This window comes from Columba livia, chromosome 2, assembly GCF_036013475.1.
Source record: "Columba livia isolate bColLiv1 breed racing homer chromosome 2, bColLiv1.pat.W.v2, whole genome shotgun sequence".
Taxonomy (NCBI): domain Eukaryota; kingdom Metazoa; phylum Chordata; class Aves; order Columbiformes; family Columbidae; genus Columba; species Columba livia.
In genome coordinates this window covers 18,582,730-18,608,780 of record NC_088603.1, presented here as the reverse complement: position 1 = coordinate 18,608,780, position 26,051 = coordinate 18,582,730, and the positions used below count along the sequence as shown (strand labels likewise).

Genomic DNA, 26,051 nt, shown 5'->3' with positions numbered 1-26,051 from the left:
AGCACCTTCTCCCCTGTTGCTTGGACATCTAGAGTTGTCTTAAACCAGCTTACCATACTCTCCTAGGCTGGATTCTCCCTGACTTACTTAGTGTGGGGATCCATTGACAACAGTTTATGTCAGCTGGGGCTCTGACCTGTCATTGCGTTCTGGTGAACTTTTAACAAAATTACTGATACAAATCTCACAGGCTTGTCAAGGTTTGAAAATGAATCCACTGGGAGCAGGAGAACATACATACTAGAGGGGAAGTCCATTGTGTTTATGCTTTAGGCTTCAAAACCAGAAAGCAGAATCAGAACACAGCACATTATCTGCAGGTCTTAGAGGCCATCAGTGGTTGTAAACAAACTGTCATTCTTCCTCTACTAGGCTGTGCATAGACTATAATTCACATTCTCTTATCTCTAAAACTTCTCTGGTATACTGTCCAGAATACTAAATGTGGCTCTTGGGGTGGTAAACTGCATAATTATAACAGCTCACAGAACATCTTCCATCATCCAAGAGCTTGGTTATAGTAACTTAATGTTTAGTTAATACTAATTGAGCTGGTCCAAACTTTATCTACTGCACAAAGCTCAGATTTAAACATTTTTAAAATATTGGGAATAGCTATATGCTAGCAAGACTGATTTTTATCTTTTGCCATGAAGCATATAAATAAACTGAGCTAAAGAGAAGGAACAAAAACCCCAGATGAGCAAGAAGTATATCACATCTCCTCAGAGGTAGAGCATTCTCAGGAAAGTCCTCAGGAAGCCTCCACCTAAAGGCATCATTTGACTATATGATATTTTACTAATTGCAATCCAATTTAAAACCTCTTTTGCATATGAGTGGTTAGAAATGAAGACAGGCATGTCACATGGAAACTTTTGAGTAGTTGAATTAAAGCAGTACTTATTAACACATTTTTCTACAGCCACTTGTGAATCTGTAAGTTTATATTGTTCGAAGTGAGTTTGGACACAAGAAATTAGGAATACCAGTGTGTTGGAGTGTTACTCACTTTAGATCATGCTTAATTGCATTCCTGACTATTTACACCTTCTCCCTCTATCCTCACTCATTGTAATGACATAAATATTTTGTACATTGTCCTATTATTTTTCCCCATGTGATTCAGTGTTCCTGTTCTTTCTCCATCAGAATACAGTAACAGAGCAGTTGCAGAAGAGTTATGCCAAGGATCAGATCTACACATATGTTGGGGACATTCTCATTGCTGTCAATCCGTTTCGGAACATAGATATTTATTCTTCACAGGTGTGAAAATCTAGGTTTGGTTCTTTTAAACTAGTTCTAATTTCCATTAAAATATGAATATTTGTGTTAAACATAAATTAAGACCATTCTTGAGTTTTACTTCAGTTCACTCTGAAAAACAGAATTACCAGTCCCTTCAAGTGCATGTTGACACACATCCTTATTATGTCCTGAATTTCAGCACAGAAATGAGAAATTCCAATGAATTTAATTTCTAATATCTTTATGTCTGTATTGTAGATCATGTCTGTTTCATGTCTGAAGTGTAAAAAGCTATATCTAAGCAAGTTGTCCATTTTAGTCAACGGATAGAAATAGGATTTTTGAGCTTATTGTTCTTCTAGTGACTTTCAACATTAATTCTGAGATAAATTGTGCTAAGCTTTGTAAGATTTGTTGACCAGCACCCCACAAATACAAAGGCACTAGCTGACCAGAGCAGCTAGTTCAGAAGCAGTATCTGTACAGACAAGTGCATTTTTTCAGGTAGATCTTGCCCCTCTTTGTGTGTGGGAACATTCCACTTCCCACATAGAACAGCTTAAATGGCTGGAGGTAGGAGCTGGGAGCATTTCCTCCCACACCAGCTGGGGAAGCCACAGCTATTTAATTGATCAGACAGTTTACAAAGCAGCCCTGTAAAATTTTAACTTTTCTCAAGTTGCCTGCCCATTATACAAAAGGGGGCAGATATGAAAGTCTGATCGTACAATAATTGGCATGATTAATTATTAGATTCTACAGGTAGAGACCTTAAAATTTGACATCAATGTCATGCGGAAATACTAAGAGGATGAGAAGTATAAATAAAATGAAATTGTAAGTTGGTCCTTGATGTCTGGCAACATTAAATTTTCCTCTAATAATTTGAGTTTCATAGCATAATCAGGGCTGACATAATACAAAATTGTGCTTCGTTGTTTTTAGCAGTTCTTACAGTACTAAGTACATACAGATCCGTGGTATAGTGAGGGCAGTAACAGCTCAATCAGAAAACATCACTGCTGGTAACCTCAGCGTGCTGTGCACTAATCTGAAGATAAACCTAAACTATAAAAAAATATTAAGGAGCACTGATAATGTTTTAATTTTTCTTACACTTAGCATTCCAAACTGTATATTGGAGCCAAACGGACTGCCAACCCTCCTCATATTTTTGCTGTTGCTGACATAGGTTATCAGTCCATGGTGACATACAACTCTGATCAGGTAAAGATGAGTTGTCTTAATTCTATCCTTTGCTAGGCTGAGAGATATGTAATGAGCTCAGAGTCATGCTTTTGTTCTGTGCAGTGTATCGTTATTTCTGGAGAAAGTGGAGCTGGCAAGACACAAAGTGCCCATCTTCTGGTTCAGCAGCTCACTGTCCTGGGCAAGGTACGTTTCAAAGGGAATGCTTCTGTCAGTCTTTGCTGTCTTAGACCTGACTGACTGGCCAGCTTGGGTCAGCTGTCCTGGCTTTGCCCCCTCCCAGCTTCTCGTGTACCTAGTAGAGCAGGGGAAGCCAAAAAGTCCTTGACTACCCACCAGCAACCACAACATCAGTGTGTTGGCAACATTATTCTCCTACTAAAACCAAAACTGAGCTACTAGAAAGAAAATTAACTATCCCAGCTGAAACCAGGACACTATCTTTTCACCTCCTTCTAAAACCCGATTGCTGTCAGTGGGATATGTTCATTTTTGGAAGTGACCACCATAATTTTCTAAATAGAATGCCATTTTTGCATGTCCCAGGTGAGATTAAAGCAAACTGATCTATTGGTATGGTGCAGCACAGCAGTCAGCAGATGCTAACAAGGATCCTAAAAGCAGCCCAGCCATCTCAGAGTGCTGGACCACAGGAATTTATTAGTTCCAGTGCTGTCATTATCATTATGTGTGTTATCTCTTCCAGCCAGTCATTAGTGCTGCAGAGTGCTATATTCTGACAGGTTTGGTTATATGTATATGCCTGTCTTCCCAGACGATTCACATGGTAATGGCTGCCCTGATGATGTCACACTTTACAATACCAACTAGAAGAGGAAAGAAATACTTGAGAATTAATGTAGTTTAATGATTAGTGATAATTTTAAGCAATATCTTTTTCATATCTAGGCTAATAACAGGACTCTACAGGAGAAGATCCTGCAGGTGAATAACCTTGTAGAAGCATTTGGGAATGCAGGCACTATCATTAATGATAATTCAAGCAGATTTGGAAAGTATTTGGAAATGAAATTCACTTGTGGTGGCACTGTAGTGGGAGCTCAGATTTCAGAGTATCTCCTTGAAAAATCCAGAGTTGTTCACCAGGCAGTGTAAGTATAAAAAATATATTTGACCTAATTTGGGGGTTATGGAGTAGGCCTATGCAGGAAATTATCTCACATCAAAACATGAAGATGGATAATGTATTGGGATTTTTTTCCTTATAAATGATATATGAACAGTTTCTAAATCTGTAAGCTAGCTGAAAACTACTCCTGATTTTTTTTTCCTTGCCTCCTGAGTTATTTAAACAAATCTCATAAAAATGCATATGTGATATATGAAGTGTATCAGAACGTGTAAAGAATTAAAAACTTTCTAACAGTTCAGTTGTAAATTTCTTTGTGCAAGTTTGAAGTATCGTATTAAGTATATAATTTGAATTTAATTCCTCTATGTTTCCTCTAGTATTGTAGCTTTCTTTGTTTGTTTGTTTGCAAAATGCTTATTTTCCATTTTGGAGCATCCAGTAGGGTTTGATTATAAAGGGTTATGGACCAAATGCAGAACAAATCCATCTCTGTCATGTGTGAATCCCTTAATATAAAATGACAGCAAAATTAAATGGCATTACAATTAATTTAAATTATTGACATGCATTTTTGATCCTAATATATAGCACATCCAGATAAAAAATATTTTGCCATAATAACAACAAAACAAATGGACTTCAAGACAAGAAATGTTGTCACCTATTTGAATAATTACTTTTTTTGATCTCTTACTAGTTTTTACTCATTTTGTAGTTCAGCATGACCTTGTTGCCTGTTGTAGATTTGTGATGTGAAGAACATCTCAGTATCATTTGGAATGTTTCAATAGACAATTTAAAGTTAGAGGCAATTTTATTAAATGGTTTTGTTTTCCCCAGTTGAATATAACCACAGAAACTGCTTTTTTCAGAACAGAATCAGCTTTTTTCTTAAAATATCAATTTTTTTTCATAATGTTTCATGTGTTTGTTCTGTGGCTGTCAGTTTGTATTTATATTTAGCCACATGCTGAGACAGGAAGTCAGCAAAGCATTTACGTGCTTCAGATGCTATTTATGTAGGTACGTGGATGTCTGAATTCACACAATGATACTGGACTGTTTAGTGTGACAGCCATGTAGGAGGTAAAATTTTGAGACATGAACTTCCAAAGGCACCTGAAGCTGTTTGTGTCAAGTGTGTTTTTCCGTTCAGGGCGGTCTCAGTGTGGCTGGTCCATACGGCTGTGCCAGGGCAGAGAACTGGCATTTGGGTACTTGCATTGCCAGGGCTGTCTGTTCTGCTCTTCTGGGAGAACGTGACTCCCAAACTCACACAGAGAGCTAGGAATGACTTTTTTTCAGAAAGCCAGTGACTGATTGCCCAGGAAATGGGAAACCCAAGTTCCAGATACACTTAAAGCCAAGAGATTTGGAACCTACACAAACCCTCGGGACACAGTGGGGTTTCAGAGCATGCTAAGCGTGGCTCTGCAACTTTATGGTTGCACAGGGGGAAGAGAGGGATCTGTTACCACTCCTTAAATTGATCTTGTTTTCTACTGCTGACTGTCCACAGTAAAATGTCTTGGCCATCTCAGGCTTCAGTGGTGGTTGCAAATTTCCACCTAAGCATCTAGCTCTTCCTCATAAGGTGCACAGGAACCTTGGATGTGCAAGAATAATCATTCTGTGGGCTTGGCCACCTAAATTTTAGGCAAAGCATACCAAGTCTTAAGGCCCTTTGCTGAATGTCTGCTTATGTATTTTCTGGGTTCAGGGCTAAAGGACACAGCAAATATACTGGATTCAGTGAATCAGGAGTGTAAAGCTCTCCCATGGTCAGATTATTTTTAAATAATTGGAGGTTAAGCAGCCCATTTAGTGTAGGTGGGTGAGCAATGTACAAGATCTCACCCAGCATCTACCAATTGCATCAAAGGCTGAGCGGCATTTAGCTGCTTGTAGCACTGAGCAGCCACCCTGGCAGATTCAGAACGATGGCACAGAAAGCGTGTTCACAGACATTTGTGTAATAAAGCTTCTTTCAGGGTGCTCTGTTGGTTTGCATGTCTTCCATGTTAAAATAACATTTAATGATAGCATGTATGTCATCAGTAAATGTAACATAGTTACATTGCTAAACCAGTTTTTTGTTTCTGTTGTTTCAGAGGAGAGAAAAATTTCCATATTTTTTATTATATTTATGCTGGTCTGGCAGAAAAGAAAAAACTTGCACATTATAAACTGCCAGAATATAGACCTCCCAGGTAATGCAGTTTATTTTTTACATAAACCGGTTACTAAGAAATGTGATGTTGTTGAATTCTCAATGTCATTTACATTCTGCATCCATCAACTCTTTCAGATATCTGCAAAATGATCATTTCAGAATAGTGCAAGATTTCATGAACAATAGCTTCTATAAGTCTCAATTTGAATTAATTGAGCAATGCTTCAAAGTCATAGGTTTTACGCTGGAGGTGAGTGCTGATAACCCTTTGTTTTGTGAATTTTAATGGCTACCTTAATCAGGAAAAACTTGTGTAAAGCATTCAAACAATCTCCCTTGTTATTTTCTTCCTTTAGCAGTAGTGTGTTTATGTTTTAGGATATTGCATGGTCAACTTACTGTTATATTACCACATTTAAATTTTTAAGGTTTCAAGGCATCGATAAACTAATAAAATGGTATTAGTCAACAAGACTTTGAAATCAGTGAACATAGCACAGCTGAGTAATTGAGAAAAAAAGGCTTTTCGAAATTAAATGCATAGAAGATGGTGCTGAAACTATTTATTAGTCTATAATTTTAGCCCTGTGAATATGAGGCTCATCTCTGTTTTAAGATGAAGTCCATGGTGAGAGTTCTAAAAATTCATTGATTTGATCTGAGTTTTGATGAACTCAATACATTTTCACAACTCCAGAGGCAAAGGTGAATGAAGTTTTTACATCCCTTTGGAGTGAATCCCCTCGCTAAAGATTAACTGAACCCGTACTTTCTTTATAATCCCATATAATTGTTCTACTGGCAATTAAACCCCTCTCCTTGGGCTGTCTTTAGTATTATTAAAATAAAAACAGGCCTCTGGATTTATAAAGTAGGATGCAAGGAAAGGGAATCCCATCTGCACCCTAGTTCTCTCTTCTTAGAAGTGGTGCATCACAACTGTATTTACCTCTTACTTCATTTATCACAAACGATAATAGGAGTATGATCCATATAGTATCTGTGAAATATAGCACTAGTGCTGCAGAATGGATGTATGTTTTAATTTTCTTGACAAAACTTCATGTTGTAAGGAGCTTTTCACAGAAAATTGCTCACTTCAGTTGAATATTTCTGGTTTTCCTCAATGTAAATATTTGAATAGCTAGCAGAACAGATTCATTCACCTATTCTGTTCTTCCATACTCATTTTGCATGAAGTCGCAGTAGCTGTGGAGTTCACAGTCTTTTTCTCCTCTACATGCTTATTCACAACTATTGCACTTAGTAATATCCCACCTGTAATAGCAGACATCCTTTCACACCTGAACTGTCACCTTTCCAGAAGCAGCGTGGAAGTATCTGCACAGTTCAGCATTCACAGCAGTTTTGTCACAGCACCAGAGACCTTTATAAGTCTTTATTTATACCATGAAAAGCAGCAAGCCTGTTTTTGTTCCCAGCAATTGTTCACTGGGATGGATGGAAACAATAATCCTGATCATCCAGAAGAGATGACTTTCCTTACATATTGAAGATCCAGTTAGAACTAGGTCACTGGCCGCATTGTGCAGTTCTAGCATGGATATTCACTTGATTAACTCAGCAAGCCACCGGGAGCTGAATCTGTGAAGACTTATCTACCCGTAGAACTACCACAGTTTCAGAAGCAGGTTGAGTGCCAGGGGCAATCTAACTGTGGTTCCATCTGAGCCACATCCATGTTATCCTGTCTTACATTCTCCAAAGGGGGAATTAGTCTATCTGAGGCTGTGTATGCAAGAGTGAGGGAACACCGAAGTCCTCTTCCCCCATTAAGGTTCTGATACAGGATGCATGTGCAGAGGCAATTTATTTTCAGTGAGAAAAAGATACTGTAAGACAAGTTCCTTTTCTAAATTCACTTTTTAGTAATGCAGTCTTAAGCTATGACATTTATCTCAGTGCACAGAGGAGGTTCTATATAAGCATGTTCCATGTTCTGTTAGCAGAAAGCCTTGGACAGAATATCTTCTCCACTCCAATTAAAACTGAGTCCTAAACAAGGCTTTATTTCTTTGAAATTTGTTTTTGACTGACTGGGAGGCTTTCATAGCAGCTACTGTCAATACTCCCTGTCTTAAAATCGGTGTTTGATTTCAGGCTGCATGGCAAAGTTAATAGGAAAGGACTACCTGAGGTGAACAGTAATCATGCTGTATGAAACAGATCAAGCCAGATTTCAAATACATTGGAAAAGGACACAAAAATGTCAGCAGCTGTTTGTACTGTACAGAATAACGGCAGAAGTTAAGCTATCCTTTTCTTAACATTTCTTCTGAGTTCCTAAGCTTAAAATGAAAATGATTGCTTAAAACATAGGTAAACTGTGTGCCAATTATGCTGACCGTAATTTATTAGAGTGAGCTTATCTAGTTTGTCTTGCTGTCACTAAAATAATTATTAACTGCTAGATTAATTTCTGAAAGTGTTGAAAACAAGATGAAGTATTCTAGAGCACTTAAGGATTTATCTAAGTAAATGATGCCTGACATGGTACCAGCAAGCTGTTTAATAGTAGGAATAAAATGCAATGCAATTATAATAAGTCCATCATTATAAAATACCAATCAAATTTACAAAACTGATTCTTATAAAACTACTATAAAACTTATAAAACTGCTGTTTATAAAATATACTATCACTGCATGCCTCAGGATATGTAATATCACAGATTCCTAGCTTAAAACCTCAGATGATCAAGTATACTGATAAATGTTCACAGTTCAAATGAAAATTCACAGTTCAAATCTAAATCAAACCTGCAATGAAAGCACTGTCTCATTAAGTGCAAATATAACCTTATTTGCCATATATAAGTACTTAATTTACTGTATATATCCCTTGACTGTCAAGACTAGTATTAGCCCATTTTCAAGGCAGAATCCCTCTTCAGAACCTACTAAATAATTTGAAATTTAAATATGTTTAAGTAAAATCCATACCAAAGTGCTTTGGTGAGTACAGAGTTCCTATGTGACATTTCTAAGGGTAAAGCGCTTTGGCAAACCAGAGATGTGAGATCTGATTCTTCTCCCAGTCAAACTTTTTCTAATGATGTTGGTGAGCGCTGTTGCAGACCTGTTCTTTGAAGTCCCTTTAATTTCCATGATCAAAGAAATATAGATGCAGATTTTTTTTATATTTTGACCTAGGTATTACATTTTTAGGCACAGTTATGCTTGTAGACACAGTGAAGGGTAGATATATATAACCTCTGAATTCCTTCTGTGTAAGAGGATTACGCTCACCACTGTTTTGTGCTTCCGCTGCTCTATGTCAGCCCTGTCCCATAGACAAGTATAGAAGAGAGATGAGGCTAGGCTGTAGCTTACCTTGCTCTTTTCAGGTGTCTTACACCTGAAAGACTATGCTGAGAAAAGTTTTCCTAAAAGTCATGGGCAGGAGGCAGTCAAGAGAGGGACAATGATTGTTCCAGGCTTAGGAAACAACACACATGCGTGCCCGTCACACAAACCAAAGTGACAATTCTGTCTGGCTATTAAGTGTTGCATCTTTTTTAATATACTTTGCAGGAACTTGGAAGTGTGTACAGTGTCCTGGCTGCCATTTTAAATGTGGGTAACATTGAATTTTCTGCAGTGGTATCTGAACATATGATTGACAAGAGCAACATTTCCAATCCGGTAGCCCTTGAGAATTGTGAGTGGTTTTTCTTGATTTGAGATTTTTTGTTTAGTGTTTTGATAGCAAATTTATTTTATTGCTAGAGAGTTACCAATGAAAATTGCATTCACATGGAAATTTTGCACAAATAATTAAATGCTGAAGATAGATTAATTCCAAGCCCACCTGAATTCAAATGCAAAATTAAAAAGTTGTCCATATTATGCACCTTATTTGACTAAACAGTTCACTGGCATTCAGGAAATATGTCTAATACTGCAGATGCCTGAAAAGAAAATCTTTGGAATTTTTCCAAAGTTATTTGAACATTTGATGGAGAGCATCATTAACACTTTGAATAGCGTTTCTCCCTAGTTTCTCTCTCAGATACTCATTACTTATGGCTCACCAGTTCTTTGGAAGGGATACCTTATGTTATAGGCTGCAGGGAGGTAGAGGAGGGAAAGAGGCAAAAATTTTCATGGAAGTTGCTACTCTTTCAGAGTGATTACAGGTGGGGAGATAATTAAGTCTTCATTCTATATTTTTACACATTTTCCTGCCATAAATAGAAAAATATTGTGCAACTGGGAAAGAAGCAGTAAAAGGAGGACAGCAACTACTTATATGGATGGATTATAACTGAGAGAGGTATTCACACCTCACAAGTTACTTGCTCCTGACATAGTCACCTCGATTTCTCTGTAGACAGTTTGGAGGAATAGCCCTCTTTATAAAGCAGTTTAAAACCTAAGGGCTCTACTTTTAATCACTTGCTCACTGACTGCAGTGGAAGCTGGGAATGCTGGTGACTAAATTGGACACTGACAACTGTTTGATGTGAACACCCTTGTTAGTCATAGTTCCAGCCCTTATTCATAATACGTTGCACTTGCAGCCTTGATTGCAGAAATGTCTATTTCTCCTTCCAAAGTCTGCCTCTGAGCCTTGCCTGTGACCTTGCTTCCCAGGCGCATCCTTACTGTGTATCCAGGCAGATGAACTGCAAGAGGCCCTCACCTCTCACTGTGTGGTGACTCGAGGAGAAACAATTATTCGTCCCAACACTGTGGAAAAAGCCACTGATGTCAGAGATGCCATGGCCAAAGCACTGTACGGGCGCCTCTTCAGCTGGATAGTCAATCGCATCAACACTTTACTCAAACCTGACAAACATTTAAGGTAAAAGAAGCTTTTCCATCATGGAGAATAGTATCACCTACAAGTGTTCTCATCTACTTTTTCTCTGCTACCTTTTTGTTTCTGACACCATCATGTTAGAAAAAAAGCTTTTATCTTATTTGTAGTATGCAGTGAAAATATAGTAGATACGGATAGCACAGGTGTCTTATGCTTTCCTGTTTGACCTTCTCTCACTTGACCCTTTGTAAATGACATATTAACTACTTCTTCCTTTACACTAATTCCCCTGTACACAGAGTTGACTCTTGACATTTATGTGTTGATTACACAGGTCAGATTCTGCTCTTACTTGCTCCCATGCTGGTGCTTCTGTCGCTGTTCTTATGAGCATGGTTCCATACATATGTGAAAGTAGTTTTCAAACACATTCACTGAGGCTAATGCCCACCTTACCCTTCCAGGGTGACTTTTGAACACACAGACAAGAAAGATATTGGGAATGAAGATGTAACACATTTTTCAGATTAATCAAAGAAGAAATTATGTGGCTTACACTATAGATCCTAAAGGTCAGGGCCCTCTATGGCTGAATAATAGCAGTGAAAAGGGGCAAACTTATAACTACCCGAAGTGAAATATCAATAACAAATAGCTTTGGTTTGCAAATCAGCGTTTTCTAGATAATTTTTTTTTTCTTTAAATCTTCTGAAGAAAGCCAAGGCTGCAATCCTAAATTTTGTCTGAACTTTCAAATATTATATTCAAATCAGTAAATGATAGAATAAAGTGCATGCAGCACTGTCTGTTATAGAACCCTTTTGAAATTGAATACTTGCTGTGCGGGTAAGGACAGAGAAAGTTTGACCTGAAACGTTCACTAAAAAAACCAAACCAACCCAAACCAACTAAACCCAACTCAACCCACCCCACCCCACCTTACCCCCCCAAAAAAAAACAACCAAACAAAAAAACCCAACACCCCGCCACAGAAATCTGCTCTGGTTTTGTGGGAGTAAAATGATTTGTCTTTGTTATTTTTTGTAATTAGCTCTGGGAAGGAATGAGGCGGCAAATTTCAGCAGTCTATTCACAAAACCACGTAATTTCTGGACAGATAAAATGGTCACCAAAGTCAGGTCAAAATAAATAAACACCTTTGATCCTTCCACAATTAAATGATTCAATTTTTGAGGTGGACTTCTCAAAGAGTTTCAAGTACTATTCATTAGTATCTTGAGGCTGGTTCTTCAGATCTGATTTCCTACACTTTTTTTTTTTGGAGGGGGCGAGAAAGTTGGTTTCAGATGGCCCCTCAAAGGGGTTTTATAGATGGAATGTGATTTATTCTTTTTAATTTACCTAGGAAAAAAATGCTAATGTCAACTTCAGTTTGATATAAAATACATCCTCCTAATCTTTTGTTTCAATTTTAGAACTTCTATCCAGTTGCAGAAATGAACACATATCTCCCAGAATGCCTCAGCTAAAATTTCAAACTAAACTTTTATTAGTAGTACTTCTCTGGAATTTAAATTCATACCCACACTCCAATGCTTAAAATAATAATTTAGATGTATAGAAGTTCTGGCTATTCATTCTTTTGACTTTTATGTTAAAATAAGCAGTTTTAATTGTTTTGAATAAATAATATGAAGGAATCATATTTAATTACAGCAATCTTCGATTTCAAGATGCTGGTAAGTAAAGCCTGTTTTATTACAAAAGAAGCAAAAAGAACTCCATGTTGTTCCTGTACTGTAGTCAGTTTTTTACAATAGAATAATAACTAGCAAATATTAGTTTAAAAGTAAGATTTTAAATCCTCTATACACTTACCAGTTGATTCAGTCATTATGTGACTTGGTGTACACTTGGTGTATCTGTTTGGCAAATATAGTCATGTTTGAATGTATGTGCATTTATTGTTTTTTTAAAAAAATGGATTGTTATTTTAAGAGATAGCTGGTTTAGGAAAAATTATCCTGTTAAAATGGCATATAGATTTAGCCCATTATTTCCTTCGGTGGAATAATAATGAAGTTAGTCACTGTAAAGATACAACAATAGAAAGTTTATTTAATCTTTGCAGTGGAAATGATGACGGTTTGAACATTGGAATTCTTGATATCTTTGGCTTTGAGAATTTCAAAAAAAATTCTTTTGAACAACTCTGTATCAACATTGCCAATGAACAAATTCAGTTCTACTTCAATCAACATGTCTTTGCGTGGGAACAGGTATGTGTTGATCATTTTGATAAAGCTTTAATATTGCTGAACATATAAAAGCTTGTCTCAAGAAACTACACTGTTCCTTCACCATAACAGGCTGTAAATTACAAATTAGAACAAATGCTTTTCCAAGTATGTATTATGTGAAGCAGTATTTGCTATTTGCAATTAAAATGCCTACATAAAATGCATTAAACTTGAAATATACAGTATGCAAGCAACATAACAGTGATAATCAGTTTGATGCAAATACAGTGTTGCTTTCTTGAGGAATAACATGAGTGATACAATGTGTGGTTCTGTGATAAAAAAATAAATGAGTGGTAGCATAAGTTTTAAAGTGCGGTATTCATATTAGCTTACTAATAAGCTTAATGAACACTGAAATTCCATTATTAAAAAAATGAAAGTCTTCTAGTTATTTTATTCTTATTCAGGAACTAGATCATCTAAGCTAAATAATAGTGGATTTATTCTAAATAATTTGATGTAAAGCAGAGAAAAGTAATACAATTTTAATTATAAAAGTTCAAGAAATTGAAGTGGGGAGTGAAAAATCTCAAAAACTATCATCTCAATTTTGTAAATAATTCCATCAAAATTAAACTAATCACCTTTAAATTATTGTTCAATATTGTTACTTGAAGAAATAACACATTTGAGGAAAAAATATTAATCTTGCAGAAAATAGAAATATTCTAGAATTCTATATGAGCAGAACAGTCACTCAAATTTTAGGTGAAATAATACCTTCTCTCTTTTATTGGAATAATTGGCTTTTATGATACATAGACAAAAATTTGCCTGAACACCAATTTAAACTATTAGTAGAAACAGAGTATTTTGTCTGTTTTAATCACTGCTTTTTTTAAGGATAAGATATATGCAAGTTTGGAATGTGTCTGTGTATGCAGGTGTGTACATGTATGTGTCAGTCTACAGGTTATATATCTATATGTAAAATGGATTTTTTTTAATACAGGTCAATGCTTTATCCTGTTTCCAGTTATTTCAAGAAATGCTGTCTTGCAGTGTTAGACCTTGTGGTTGTTTTTATAGATTTATGTGGGAGATTTTCATTCACAACTAATTCCTTGTCCTTAATACCATCTAAAAGTCAGAGAGAAATTAGCTTGAACTACTATAGTTACTTAGGCATCTTCTTTCCAATGTGTGTAAATTCACACAAAAAGAGCACTTGGTCACTGCTGTTTCTAACAGCTGGTAGATGGAAATAGCACCGACTGCATCACTGGTATTTATTCCTGTCAAATCCAGGCACTGACCAGGTCCCATAGACCTGTGTGCATCCACTTTGCTCAAATGTACCCCATCTTGATCCTCTCCCACCAAGGGTGTCTTCCTTGCTCCAGGCTTTCCCTCTCATGTCAGGGGCCTGGGATTATTGGTCAAGAACAAGGCAAAGATGACATCAAGTATCTCAGCCTTTTTTGTGGCATCCACTCCTGTTTAGCAGCAGACCCACATTTTCCCTAGTTGCCTTTTTGCTGCTGATGGACCTCCCTTGGCTTTCCTAACCCTACTCCTGTACATCCAAATACTGGCTTAATATTCCTTCTCTTTTTTAATTAAACTCGGGTCCTAGTCAGTGTGATCTGCCTTTACTTGTTTCTAGGTATCCTAATACAGAACATTTTGGCCAGACCTATGTTAATGCAGAGATTTATGGTGTCACCATCTAATAGGAACAGTTTGTTCTCCTTCACACACACCACTGCAGAGAGATCAAGTGGTTGTTTTGCTACTGAGAAGGCGAGGGGGGAGGAAATTAACCTTTTGACAACACATGGTTTACTCATTTCTTCTTGTAGGAAATTAGTATGACAATGAGAGACCTTATGGAAAGGGAAAACCTTATGAGAGACCTTATGGAAGGGAATTTTACCCCCTCCCACTGATTTTCACATAGATTTCATTGACTCACACTGACATAGAAAGCACCAAGATGTGTGTGTTCAAGTGGTCTGACCAGGATCATTTGTGAGCAACACAGAGAATAAGGGACACCAACTAGCAAGACTTCATCATGTTTCTTGGGTTCTTCTTGCTGAGACAGTTTTTGGACAGATCTCTTACACCCTTTAGCAGTCAACAGTTGTTACAGGGCAGTTCTTTGGCTCAGAACCTTACTTATTCGAGCCTCTGGAATCTTTAAGCAAGGTCAGTTTTTGCTCGTTTGAAATATAAACACCATTATGCCTACAGTCTGTTTCCTTGGTGGGAAAAGGAAAGGCTTATGTGATGTGCCGTAACCTTGCTGTCACCCTCCTGTTGTCAGGTTTAGAGGGTGTTCCACTCTCTGGCTGGCTGTGTGGGCTTTTTATACATGTGCAGGCCTTGATGTAAACAACACTTTCCTTGATTTTATTGCTGTGAACAAATGCTCTTCATTCAAATCACAGGCCATTCTTTTAAGACTCTTCTGGTGTTAATACACACATTTCCATTGATATTTCATTTATACCAGCGATAATATTACTATTATGAGTGTTCGCATTCTGCCTTTAACACGAACCGAGTAAGAGGTCTACTTTAATTTGTGTCACCAGTACACCAGATTATATCAAGCTTTGTTATATTATCTTGTAGTAGTCTCCAAAGGTGTTACTGTGGCAATGCAGAATGAGCTATACAGGTTAAGTTCATGCCAGTGTGGGTGTAAATCCCCCTCTTTCAGAACCAGGAAATGACAAATGTATAATTCAGCATTACAGCCTAATGGCAGGGGATGATTTGCAGTATGATTCATAATCATTATAAAGCATAACTTTTCACTTATGTGTAATGTGTTTGTTTCAGTTTTACATCATAAGAGCAGTCTTTGAGAAAGCAGGTGGCTTCAAAATCTTTTCTGTTCACTGTAAGGGCTCTCCTGTGTTAGCACCAGTAATGTAGTTTAATTGCAAATACAGGTCCTCCCTGCTGACAAATAAGAGAAAGCTATTTGCAGGAAAATAATTCCTAAATTTTCTATACATAAAAAAGGAAAATATTTTCAAAATCATATAACTGAAATTAAAATTTCAGCATATCATTGTTCTTGTTAATCATACGAAGTATGACTTATGCAAAAGCCAAACAACAGGATGACCCCTGCCCTTCGCTGATGTGCCTGCCTGACTTTACACACGTGTAAGGGTTTGTGTCTTTAATACAGGAGTTATGTTTAGAAAGCTGATGCCCACTGAGCCCTTTGCCTTGACTTTTGCTCAGCAGAAGCTGACTGCCCTGCTGATGGAGCTATCCTGTTGCTGGGGACCCAGGTTGGCACAAGGTTTTTTAGGTTACTACTAAGCAAAGCACAACTTCTTCAGTCCTGTCCTTCAAGGTGTTTCTCCTACATGTAAGGTACTGATGTAAGTTAATGCTCTGTCAACTCCGTGATCTGCAGGTAACATTGGACAGCAAGACAACCTTCACATTTCTTTCTCATTTGTGATTCCTCCATAAAAAGTAAAAGATATAATGTCAAATACCTACAATATTTTGGGAACTGGCAAGTTTACTGTCAGTTGTAAGGCTGCTACTTTTTGCATTAAATATATGCATTGTTTATTTTACATTTATATGACAGTTTAATCTTCTACTTTAAGCTGGAAAATGTTCATTCTGAATAAGTCTTCAGTGTTCCCATTTAAACCAACTGTCATCACACCATGTTCTCAGCAAAATGCCATTAACTTTTTTATTAAACATGAAGACCATTTCCTAATGCGTTAAGTAATTCCTTTGAATTACCCAAGCTAATATTATCTAGTTTTGATCACAGAAAAGATACCATGCAATATCAAGATGAGGTAGGAGCCTAAGTATTAGTGTAATTCAGTCATTCCCTTTGACATCTCATCCATAGGAATGCTTCCTAGTGGATTATACTTTAGAATTTCAATGAGCAGATGCTATTTTTAGGAGCTTTCTTGTCATAAAACATCGTGGGGGGTCACAGAATCCTGTAGCTGATTCAGCTTATTAATTCAAATAAGATTTATTTTATTATGGTTTGATGATGTGTATCATTAAGGCTTTTATCCTTGCTGCTTGTATCCTAATAATATGGTTGAAGACCAGCGTTGCATAAGAAAATGTAATAAGGTATCTTATTTCTGAGCCATCTGTCACACCAGTGCCTGGACAACTTGGTTATCAGTCATCCTCCAGGAGCCCATGGGCAGTGATGGAGTGAGCTCCTTCCATACCCTCCTGGGCAGATGGCAGCATTGCTGAAACCATCAGCGCTGATTCTCTTTCAGTTGTCAAGGTGCAGACACAAAAGTTTGCATGGTCACATGCTGCAGGCTTGGAGGTCAGATGCTGCTGTCACGGTGCAGTAGCACAGCTATTACAGAACTCCTCTCAGTTTGGAAGAGACCTCTTTTATCAGCTCTCTAAACCAGCCTCCCACACAAAGCATTTGAAAAAATTAATCAATCATTAGATAGGTTGTCTGTGAGAGCTTGTTGGAGGATGTCTGAGTGTCACAGAAACACTCTTCTCTGATAGATTCATCCTGAGCAATCTCTTCCTTTTTCTCCCTTGATAACTACTCTTCATAATCCTAGGCAGTAACAGCTGGTTTCCTGAACATACCATCTGTGTGTCAGCACAACCATAGCCCTCGGTTAAGCTGCCCCTACTCTAGTGTTATCTTTGGGAGATAACACAGACTTATTCCCTTCCCGCCACTAGCTCCTGCAGATACATAATTGACTTCTTGCCTGTATCAGTGATACATTTATTGCTCTCCTGTCTTGTCCTGCTACTCAGGTCATGGGTCAAAATAAAAAGCAAAACTTCACCTGTCCACTGCTCCAGGAGACACATGAATGAACTTAATGTTACGTGTCTGAGATGACGAGCCCCCATAGGGCTCTGTGAGAGATTCTTACTGCTTACACCCTTGAACGGGCATACAAACTGAGCCATAATGTATCCTTAGAGTGAAGAGTGTCTTGGGAAGTTAGATCAATCTGGATACTGGAAGGGTTTAGTTATATATTTTGTGTCCTCTTTCGAATTAATCAGCAGATTTATGTGTTTGGGCCTGTATTTCCAGAGCAGTGGTTTTGATTTTATTAATTTTGCTGTTTCTCTCTGTCTTAGAGATTAAAAGTTAGGAAGTCTAAAAACATCTGCTTTTCTGTTGTAAATGGCAGTTAACTCCTTTTCAAAATGCTCAGTATAATTGCCTTCTTATGCAGACTCAAGTGAATGACACAGAAGGAGAGGTCTCTCAGGGTTAGAGGTATTTGAGCTCATTAGTATTAGCCATCATTCATGTTTATGACACTCTTCTCACAATGAATTCAGGATAGCACAAGTGTGATGTTAACACGATACATTAATACAACATTTTATACAGTCCCATCCTTTGGAAGAGGGATGATTTTTAAAGTAGATCAGAAGGTTCAGTTATGTGTTTCATGGTATAGCCCTGGCACATATGGGAGCGCTGTGCAGTGGTAACTGCTACTGCATTATGCAATGCCAGTGAGAATAGTGGAGGGCTGGCAGTCCCTAGAGCATCCTTCTCTTGGTGAATCTATGACTGTCCTCTGCCTTGCTGAAGGATTAAAGAAAGTCGTTCTTGTATTCTTCAGCTATAATTTGAATTATTTTCAAGAGAAAACCATCACAACACACTGTGGACACAGCAGTTGTTATCAGGTTTTTCTCAGTGTGCTAGGAATCCAAAGATATTTGCAGCATTTGGAAGGAAAGAACAAAACAAAACAGAACACCACCAGCTCTTCCATTCACCAACTTTTCTATTGTTTTCTTAATCTTACCAAATACCTTTTCCTAGTTCCTTGAAAGGAGTGAAAATGCTGTAGATGCCAACCTTGGACAATTTATTTAATTTTTAGAAATTATGTACACCATTCTTTAGTTGTTAGAAAGTGTGTGCACCGTTCTTCTCCACATAAGAACTTTCCCAGGTGTTTGAGGAAAGGGATTAAACAAGTGAGGTCTCTGTAATCTTTAGGCATGTTTGTAAATCTTGGCCACTGTATATCACATAGATCTGAGCAACCAATTGGGAATGTAAATGTAGCTCTAAATTATTAAGAAATATTTTTACGTTGCAGATCAGGGAAGTAAATAGACACTGAGGTGTCCATCTGCAAACACTGTATCATCTTCAGCTCTGTTCCTTTAATTCTTGCATGTTCCTGGAAAGCATCTTATTTTACCAAATATGCCACAGGGAGCACTTACATATCCAACATCTAATTAAAATCTATAGCCTGACAGTGTGATACATCCCAACTGACATTTGTTCCTGGAAAACCTTGATGTCTTTAGCCCTGGGGCATACTTTTTCAATGTAGTTCTAATTTGTCACAGTTGACAGTGTGTGAATTATTTTCTGAAGTGGTTCTGTATACATAGACAAAACGTGCCTTCTGTTGCTTGTTACAGAATGAATACCTATATGAAGGTGTTGATGCAAGAGTTATAGAATATGAGGACAACAGGCCCCTTTTAGATATGTTCCTGCAGAAACCGATGGGTTTATTGTCCCTGCTGGATGAGGAAAGTCGATTCCCACAAGCAACAGATCAGACACTTGTAGGTAAGTATATGGTTTATTTCACAGTTTTGCAGGGTGTCTCCCTGTTAGATTTCTGTTTGTCATGTCCAGTTTAGGCAATATGCTAGTTATGTTTTCAGTGATTCCACATTCCAGTGTCACAGTATGTTTGAGGGGGGCAAGCATGCAGCATCTTTGATAGAGTAGCATCACGAGTACAAATAACCTAAGCTGCTGATCCAGATTTTGAATTCTTCTGCCTTCAGGAATTTTCAGCTGCAGGGCTTGAAAGGTAAAGATCAAACTGAGTTAAAAGTCTAGGTTCATATGCCAAGAACACTATTTTCAAAGTTGAATCATGTTTAGCTTTGAGATTTTTGGTGAGCCGTATCTGAACAAGAATTTTAGTGCTTTTTAAGAGTAATGGCTGCAAACCTGCCTCAGTGCCTTTCATCAAATTATGCTTCCTGTTTTTTTCTGTTAATAAATTAAAATTAAAACACCTAAATGTGTTGTAATTCAGATCCTGAATATTTAAATGCTGCTGAGTAGCTGCAGTTAGAGTTGACTTAATTATTTCAGTGGGGTTTCTGTGCAGATAAATCCTCATTTTACTCATTTTTGAATGTGGAAAGTGTCAGATGAAAGTTTTAAGCAACCCCCAGTCACAAAACCTGATAAATCCAGTAATGGTGCCCATGCTAAAGAAATTAGATGACCTTGTTGTCTTTCCATCCTCATACTTTTTAGTCTACAGTATAGAGGCCCTCAGTCAACTGATCAATGTTTCCTCACAATTCCCCGAGGAATCCTTAGGAAGGATTACTACATTACTCCATATATGAAGACCAAAAGCTTAGAAAGGCAAGCAATTTTCTGAGGTTTCAGAGAAAATATTGGTACAAAGTAACTGATCCAAGAGCTTGCATATTCTCTGTCCAGTGCCTTTTCTTACAAGATCATCATTGTATTTTTGTCCTTAAAAACATTAGTCTGTTTTGTGCCTCTGCATTGGCTGAGAAGCCAGGCAATGTCCTGAGAGGGATACAGCTTCATAAGACGATTATTGTACAGTAACTCCATTAAGTTAAGCTATGTGTTTCCTTTCAGAAAAATTTGAAGATAATTTGAAGTCAAAATATTTTTGGAGACCCAAAAGAGTAGATCTAACCTTTGGGATTTATCACTATGCGGGAAAGGTAAGAGACCTAATTGTATTAGTTGAGGATTGTGGACTGGTAGGGCTGTAAGGAAACAGAAGAGGTCAGTTGGTTTAGTTCTTAACCTTCATCTATTCAGGGCTAACATGGAAACCTTGACAGTGCCTTACACATGAAAAGTAACTTGAAAAGATGCCACTAGTCACCTGAACCTTGCCTTGTAAAAGCAAGAGCTTCCACCTCCTTTTCAGCTCTTTTTAAGGGTATGGAGTAGGTCTGTGCAGTGCTGGAGCAGCTGGCCTGGGAAGAGGCAACACACTGCTCATCACTAATGGATGATAACTTGCACCTGGTGTAAGACAGTCAGCTACAAAAGGTCTGCAGTAACTCCTCCAAACCTTCTCTCCAAATGAATTATGCTTCACCAGCATTGCATATCTCACCAGCTCTCCCTGTACCATTCCTGATACCAGCCAGTGAAAATGGGGATTCCACCAGTGTCCCATCAGCCCTTTCCAGTGTTCAATAAGCTTTTTCATAAGGAAGTTTTGCCTACTGCCTAACTTACATCTCCATTCCTGTGATGTAAGTTCATTACTCTTAGTCCTGTTTACTGTGGAACTGGAGAATTATTTATTTCTACTTCATCTACAAGCTTTATTTTTTTAATTTAAGATTGTTACTGGGCTGTTTTGTGAGGATTTTTTTTTCTAAATAAATTATGTCAGTATCTTCTACCCTTCTTCACAGGCCAGGTTTTCTTGTTGATCCTTTACAGCATCATTGAGGTAGAGCCATGGAGGTACATTTTGAGTTAGGTACACAGTTCCTGGTAGTTTTAGAGATTTCAACTGTCTATATGCAGTTCGTGATTTTGCAGACTTCCTCTAGAATTAATACAGAAACTTCTAGGAAGAGTGGTAAGTCCTGGGTCTAGTACAGCACAATATGAACGGGACAGAAAGATTGTACAATCATGTGGGTAATGCTGTATTGTATTGTTGAAATCAAGTGCATTATTAATTGTGCATTTACACAGGTAGTGGCATAAAGGAGGATTGCAATAAACTTGTCCTAGTGATAAATCCACACTGGCTAAAACTTATATTAACATACCTGCATTAGGGAAAATAAATGTCTCAAGGTGCTTTAGGATGATGGGTTTGCTTTTAGTGATTTTGCATCATAATGGTTCTCAGTATTCAAAAGTTAGAACTTCCAGTGATCAAAAGGACGGTAAGCAAGAAGAAGGCTGATAGCTGAAAAACTACTTGTGTATCTTGATATATTAAAAGCCACATGCCAGAGTGCTTAAATTTACAATTATTTTTCAAAAGCTCTAAAGATACATAAATGCATTTTTAAACAGGTTCTATATAATGCAAGTGGATTCCTAGCCAAAAATAGAGATACTCTGCCAGCTGATATTGTGCTGCTACTGCGATCATCTGAAAACAATCTGACGCGACAGTTGGTAACCCATCCTCTCACAAAAACAGGTATTGCTATTGTGGTAATCTTATTCTTCTCTAGCCTTCATGATGACCACTGCTAGGTTTCATATGACCATTTGTTGATGACATTATACACTTTGTGGCTTAACTTTCCAACCCTAGAATCTATACAGAATGGAGCCCCAGCCATCTCAAGCTGCAGGGGAGGGATTGGTCTGGTCAAGTGCCAAGGAAATGGTAGAGGCTTCTTTCAGGGTCCTCTCTTCAGGGTAGGGGAGCAAGACAGGGAATGGAGTGCATCCCTTTTGTTGAGGACTGAACAGAAAGGATCAGGTAAGTCACTGGCCTTTTTTGGACAGGGCATATATAAATTGCCTATTTTCTCTCAGTGCAATTTTTCTCTGAAGTAGTAGAGAACCAAGGTTGGGGCTCCTAACATCCGCTGCAAAGAGTGAGGATACACTCCTCTTTTTCCCCAGTCTTTTAGTCCTTTACAGGAGATAACTTATGGGATCCTAGTAGGGAGCCCTTCCTTGGGGAGTTCTTAAGTTGGGGTGGAGGAATATGACTGGCTCTACAGAAATTACTCCTTAGTTGAACCTTAGTTGAACACCATAGTTGAACCAGGCCTTTGCACTGTGTCCTACCTGCCATTTTAAGATGATGGGTAAGTCTCTTCACAACCAGTTTGCTATTGTGTTGTATTACTCCCTGTGTGATGGCACTGATGCCATACAGTGCATACTTTACAATATTACTTTCTTGTACAACTACATGGGAGATGTACTTGTAGTAGAACAGAAAAGCAAAATTGGAAGAGTCTAATGGAAATTTCTCTAGAATGTTATCATAGCTTACAGAAACTAAGGTTTTGGCAAGGGTCTTGTTTTTCACAAAGGGAGCTTTGCTGGTGGAAAGCAAAATTTGGTCTTGAAGTTCCATTTTAAGTTGTTCCTGGAAAAACATTGAACTCGATGTCCCTGCCTGAACTTTCTTTTTCATATCAGCTAAGATACTAAACTATAATTTCTGTAGAGCCAAAGTCTGGGCCTAAAGGGTCCCAAGAACTGATCACAAGTCTTCTGTAATGTTTTGCAAGGTAACTCTGAAAGTTGTTTTAGTCTTCTTGTTAAATATTAGTATTATGAAATACTGTGTGTAGCCTTTCAAAACTGATCCCAACCATCCAGCTATAGCCAACTAAAAGTTAGATTTCTGATCTCAGTTATTCATCTAGAATCCATGGAAATGCAAAAGTTTACCCAGAGTGTGATTGAGGTGTTTCTCTCAGGATGGGATAAATCTCCTCTGAAGGTGCCTCTCTCCACTGAACACAGCGAGGATCCTGCAAACACCTCAGTTTCAGATAGCTAAAGTTAGGTGTGAGTAATCGTCTCTCCTTCCTACTCTGTGATATTCAGCTAAGCCCAAGAGGGATTTAGCACTTGATATCATCACATAATATATGACGCATTAGCTCGGCATGCTGTATATTTGCAGCCATTTATCCAACTCTTATCCACCTCTTACTGGTAGTAGCTGAGCACAGAGAGATTACAGGCACTCCCAGTGGAGAGTGAGATTCCAGAGGTGTTGTGTTATTAGGAGAAGCACTGGGAGCATGCAGCAATGGTTGGGGTTTATCAACATGGAGTGACATGATGGAAAGCTCATCAGAATTTTCATTATTCCTTTAGAAGACCAGTGTCTGTGTAAACCTCTCCAGTGCACCCAGTCCTTCAAGTTACTTGCTTGATTAAGAATTTCAAGGTTAGAGGCTTAAGATTATGTCTACATTAGTAAACCAAACAGAGCCAGTCAACATCAGCTGCAACGCCCCCCAAGGATTGCCCATTTGGATTGTTAGCATGCTACCCTGGGATGGTTTTGAACCATGTCAGCCAGTGGTCTCCCAGAAATGCCCAGGCACCCTTCAAGAGAAAGTGCAGACCAGAAATGGTTTCCAACAAGCTCTGTGGAAAGATACAACCTTATTTTTACCAAGGCGTTAAAAGAGCAGTGAAATATAGAGTTTATCTATATAGGCTTGTATCATGCCATTTCACTTGCCCTTGGGACCAGAGAAGGTTCCTAGCTTTTCTTTCTTTTTAACTAATATAAGTTGTAGCCTTAGAACTACAATAGTGCAAGAACATCCTTAGTGTAAAACCACATGGATGCTCTAAGATGTGTCTTTCTGGCCTTCTGCAGCAGTCTGTGTATTTTTTTGCTCTAGTAGGTGACATAAATGCTGAAGGAGGAAAATTCAGCCTATGTTCCATCTTCATGCAACTTCTTCAGAGCTTGTTCCATCCCAAGGGTAAAAGGGAAAATGAGGACATACTCCAAAAAAGTCAACGACCTTTGTAGTCATATGGTTACACTGGGGCATGAATAAGGTGGTTTAGCGTAGTTTTTAGTTTAGATGAGATATAAGCACTTTGGTAGGTTGTTTTCTTTCATTTTCCCGTAGGTAACCTGGCACACACTAAAAGCAAAACTACGATCAGTTACCAAATGTGGACCCCCCAGAAATCAATCAGTCATACAAAGGTAAGAAAACTGACTTTGTGATTCTGCATTGAACCCTAATTTAAACTAGAAAGGCAATACTGTTATTGGTACTAAAAGTAAGCAAGTAACCCCTTCCTTGGTTTTTCTCCCTCTCTTATTTTCTTTTCTGTTTAGCTGGATATCTTTGTGTTGTGCAATTCATATCCCTTCCGTGAGGTAAAAAAACTAACATTTCCCTTCTTTCTGGCTATAGTTTTATAACAAATTCTGGGAAAAAGTATTATTTCCTAGCTGTGTTGTAGCAAAAAGAGAAATTAAAATGTTGGTGTGGTGTATAGTCAAGTTTCTTAGAGAACTACCAAAATAACAATGATGATAAAATAACAGACAGAACTTCAGACTTTGTCAGGTTATTTGTGACATATTTAGATGCCCCATTATCAAGTTGTGTCCTCTGTGTGTGAATATTTGTGTATTGTGTAGCAAAGTAATGTAATGTACTGGTGTAAATTATTTGTGCTAGTGATCATGCTGTAACGTTTTCTGTTTAGAAGACTTTTTTTTTAATTAATAGTGTTCTCTGAGGGACACTTTGTTGTGACATTGGAAAGGGCTCTACAGGCTCAACAGAAATAAAAAATGTAATTTTCTTTCTTCAACTTTATAGCATGAAGCAGGAGATACTGGACATCATCCGAGAGAGACGACCAGCATGAAAACACAGACAGTCGCTTCTTATTTCAGAGTAAGATACCAGATCTTTTAATAAATTTTTCTAGAGTAGAATCAGTGTTTATTCTTTCACCTTTTCAAATGCATCTGTAGACTTAGAGTCAACAGTGATCCCTTTAGAGTTTGTGAACTGCATATATGGTGCAGCGGTTTGTGCAGTGCAGATATCTAGAGGAGATCGTGATGTTTAACCTTTAATTATACTTGATTACATGGCCACATTTCTGTCATGATGATATATGATGATCAATATTAATCCTTCACTTGCTTTTTTCTTTTCTACCAAGGGAGATAAAGGGAGGTTGGACATTAGTGGTATAGTATTTCTTTAAGAGTTTAGGAAGCAAGAAGGCAAAGTCAATTTGGAGCAGGAGCTCCAGAGAAAGATCTTGATGGTCACTTCTCAGAGGCTGTCCTGAGTCCATCCTTGTGGCTGGTTCAGCAGTGCTTAAGACCTTCCCAAGCACTGGCTTTGATGAAGGTCCTGCAATAGAAAATAGCTGTGAAGAGCATTCTTTCCTCCAAAGTGGTGCACAGGGTTGGTTCACTTGGGCTTGACTCTTATTTAGTCATACATCCCAGTAAAACCATGAAGGTGGCCGAGGTGATGTTCATGACCTCTAAGAGTTAATTTGCATCTATGACAGAGAACAATAAGGAGCAAGATCTCTGTTTAGTAGATACAGTTGCACAGCTTTCTGGACTGTGAAGGGTAATTTCAGCCTAGATATCATGGTGGTCCAAAGCTGGATGGTGTTTTAGAGTTCTAGATGGAAAAAATTATTGAATCTCATTCAGAGCTAAAGTCTGTAATTCAGTGCATTACTAGTCCATCTAGCATCAGAGGCTGCAGATGGGTTAATTTTATTTACACTTTTCTGTTATTATTTTCT

General features: G+C 37.9%; 1 protein-coding gene across 7 annotated transcripts in view; it reads left to right on the top strand.

The window, feature by feature from the left end:
* Positions 1-26,051, top strand: part of MYO3A (myosin IIIA) — a 122,200-nt gene that overhangs the window by 67,056 nt on the left and 29,093 nt on the right. For 5 of the 7 annotated variants that reach the window (XM_065050709.1, XM_065050711.1, XM_065050712.1 and 2 more), the window contains 15 exons: positions 1,153-1,269; positions 2,374-2,478; positions 2,563-2,646; positions 3,370-3,572; positions 5,665-5,763; positions 5,862-5,976; positions 9,281-9,407; positions 10,343-10,553; positions 12,604-12,751; positions 19,187-19,340; positions 20,409-20,497; positions 21,828-21,957; positions 24,386-24,465; positions 24,601-24,642; positions 25,094-25,171. In XM_065050709.1, coding sequence (XP_064906781.1) covers positions 1,153-1,269; positions 2,374-2,478; positions 2,563-2,646; positions 3,370-3,572; positions 5,665-5,763; positions 5,862-5,976; positions 9,281-9,407; positions 10,343-10,553; positions 12,604-12,751; positions 19,187-19,340; positions 20,409-20,497; positions 21,828-21,957; positions 24,386-24,465; positions 24,601-24,642; positions 25,094-25,171 — 1,782 coding nt within the window. The remainder of the gene's footprint in view (positions 1-1,152; positions 1,270-2,373; positions 2,479-2,562; positions 2,647-3,369; positions 3,573-5,664; positions 5,764-5,861; positions 5,977-9,280; positions 9,408-10,342; positions 10,554-12,603; positions 12,752-19,186; positions 19,341-20,408; positions 20,498-21,827; positions 21,958-24,385; positions 24,466-24,600; positions 24,643-25,093; positions 25,172-26,051) is intronic. The other 2 variants (XM_065050714.1, XM_065050713.1) reach the window with 1 other exon arrangement.